Consider the following 3,208-nt stretch of genomic DNA (forward strand, 5'->3'; position numbering starts at 1 on the left):
CAAAATTAAAAATAATTAATATTTATTAATATTTTAATAATGTTTCAGAAATATTTAAATATAATACCTAGGTTTATTATATAAGTGGATATATAACCTCTATAGAATACTCCTGTATATTAAACAAATATTTATGATATTTTCGAAATATTATAATAACATTATTTTAATTTTTTTTTAATAATATTCATGTAACATTCTAGGAACATTTTGCGCTTATAGGGTGGCTATGTTCAGTAGACTCAACAGTTGAATGATGCTCCAAACTTCTCGCACGGTTCATCTTTTCTCTTTACCTCTCCAACGTGGAGAGAAAAGGAAGACAGATGAACCGTGCAAGAACTTTGGTTCTAAACGGTTCTAAAAAGAACGGACCTCAGTATTTAAAACCGTGGAAAGATGGAGTTTGCCGGTGAAGCGCGGCAAATAATTGATAGCATAACCTCAATTATTGTTTACTATTTATCACAATGTTGTCTATGCTTGTCAGTTTTAATAATACATTTGCTTTTGATATCATTGAATGCCTTTTGTGTCAAAGACTTTATACGCGTGACAGCGATAATTTTTTGTTACAAATATTTATCATAAATAAATAAACAAATTGAAAGGACCAAAATAAATGAAATCTATTTTGTCAGTGTAAAACGTGACAGAACATGACATGTATATATGTGTACATGGTTTTCATAACTACATCGAAATTAACGATTTGATAACAGAAAATCCAGCCTGACTGGAAATTCATCGAGTAAGCACTTTTTTATTGTCTTGCATTTTTTTATAAGGGATGTTTCAGCTCCTAAAAAAGATTTATATTAAAAAATTCGTGTCTCTTACTTCCATTTACAAAACAACATATCAAAAATTCATCAAAACCAGAGCAGGACACTTCTATGTGTTTCCTTGCGAAAAATATACTAAATTTACTAAATTTTAAAAAATATTTGAATAGTACCAACTAAACATTTATTTACAGTAAATAAATATTTACTCAATAAGAAAGTTATAGTTAAATTAAATTAATAGTTCTCGTACCAAATAAATAAATATACCTTTATATTCAGTAAATATTTAGTTGATCTTATTCAAACAAATATTTTATAAAATTTAATACATTTTTTCGCCTTGTGTATTATTAAAGTTTTAAATTTTTGAATTTTGTTTCAGTCTTTCTTAATTCATTTAATCTTGTGTTAATTAAATTAATTTTCTTATTTTCTTTTTTATTCTCAGCGATATTATACATATATGTACCATATGCTGAATAAGATTAAGATAGATTTTTACAAAGATGTTATAAAATTAAAAGAAATTTATATGCTGACAAGATCAAAAAGAAGACGATGGAAGATAATAATATAGAGCAGGGATTTAAAAGAGGATTGGAAGCAGATAAGATCGTTGGTTCAGCAGATGAAATGGAAAACTGATGTACTTGATACAATGGTAGATAATAAGTCCTATACTTACGTTATTATGATTAATATTATGTGAATTATATCCCAGGTAAAACATAAAATAATACAATGAAGATGACAGAAAGTTGAAATCATTTTAGGAAAAATTATAATGATGCTTTCAATACACTTTTTGATGATTTAATGATCAATTCTTGACATGACAATAATTTTTAAATCATTTTTTTTTAGTTAAAAAGCACAAGATCCTAATAAGATCAAAATAACATTAAGTTCAACTCATTTTGAAACAAAATCATAATAATGTATTTTGACAATGATTTTTAAGTAATTTTTTAACTAAATCACTTGAAAATTGTTATTATGTCAAGAATTCATCACATAATCATCATAAAAAGTATATCGAATGATATCATTGATTTTTTTTTAATGACTTCTACTTGATGTCATCTCGATCTTATTATTTTATATTGTACTTGAATTTCTCGATGATCGACTTGGTAAAACGTCCGGACACAATGAGAGAAATCCAAATTTGAATCCCAGCTAAAGTGATATTTTTTGCAATAAATATTTTACAGTGTTAAAAGATGCTCATTGGCTTCAGTAATATTAAATTGCTTGTGGTATTATGTAGTTCAGCCAATCTAGGATTGTGTGTCAAGACTGATAAATAATCAGCTTGTAACTTACTTTAATTGGAAATTGTAAAACTTCACATAATTGTGTATTTAGGCATCAAATATCATCTTGATCGAATGAGATTTTCTTCACTCATTTGTGTTGATATATTTATTTCTAACATTTAATGTACATTCGAAAATACTGAAAAAGAATTTAAACTAATGAGAGTAATTTAAAAACAATTGAAGCTGATTGACGAATAAGAATAATTTTGTGCAGGAAAGGAACAGATGCAGTCGACATGGTATCTGCCAATGAAGCCAATACTAAATGTCCTCAGATTGTTATCCGATTTTATGAAGACAGAATGATCTGGAATAAGACAAAAATAAAAGCATGAATAAATACATGAATTTTCTTGAAATGGAAGGCTGGATCTCTATATATTTCAAGAAGATTAACTTTTATTGTGATCTCTTGATGCGGTTCAAATCTTATTACAAATGCTTTAAAGCACTTTACTAATTAGCTAATCAAATAATCCTTCATTGCATTTGTAGTATCACTACAAATGCAATGAAGTTGACCGTTTTCTATGTAATGTATTATAAATATTCTCGAATTGTGACTCTTATTGAAATGAATGTATATCTTTTTGTAATATTGTTCATTTAATTTCCTTCAATCTCTACACTCGACTCTTAACTTTAATAAAATATCTTTTTATAAACTGTTTATCTGTTCTTTATTTTTACTTGCAATAGATATTTTCCATTTGATTTTCTTATCCACAATTTCTAAGTAGAAAAAAAATTAATGTCACAAAGGTTTGTCTAATTATCCTAAATATGTGAGTTTCCAAAATTTTTCAAAAAGAATATAATATACGAAATAACAAAAATGGAGTTGAATCTTTGTGCATATCTTAAGTGCAAAAAAATAATAAAATATACAATTGAAAAGAGCAGACTTGTTTCAGTATTTATGAATCCACATTCTATCATCATTTTATTACATTAGGCTGGCCACACACGTTCAAGTAAACTTTAAACTTGTCAAGTATGCATGCGCAAATTGTTTATACAAATTTATTGGAGCGTATATGAGACAAAAATTTTGATCAAGACAAGATCTATCTGTGTCACTTTTAGATCTTATTCGTG

At 26.6% G+C, this 3,208-nt stretch overlaps 1 protein-coding gene across 1 annotated transcript; it reads left to right on the forward strand.

The window, feature by feature from the left end:
- Positions 1-359: 359 nt before the first annotated feature.
- Positions 360-2,580, forward strand: LOC108725906 (chromobox protein homolog 5-like). The gene is given in 4 exon segments (XM_018453205.1): positions 360-751; positions 1,237-1,416; positions 1,419-1,449; positions 2,325-2,580. Coding segments are annotated over 3 exon segments (222 nt in total). The 5' UTR covers positions 360-751; positions 1,237-1,346; the 3' UTR covers positions 2,446-2,580.
- The last annotated feature ends 628 nt before the right edge of the window (positions 2,581-3,208 follow it).

Source organism: Mycetomoellerius zeteki, unplaced genomic scaffold (genome assembly GCF_001594055.1).
Source record: "Mycetomoellerius zeteki isolate Tzet28-1 unplaced genomic scaffold, Tzet1.0 scaffold110, whole genome shotgun sequence".
Taxonomy (NCBI): domain Eukaryota; kingdom Metazoa; phylum Arthropoda; class Insecta; order Hymenoptera; family Formicidae; genus Mycetomoellerius; species Mycetomoellerius zeteki.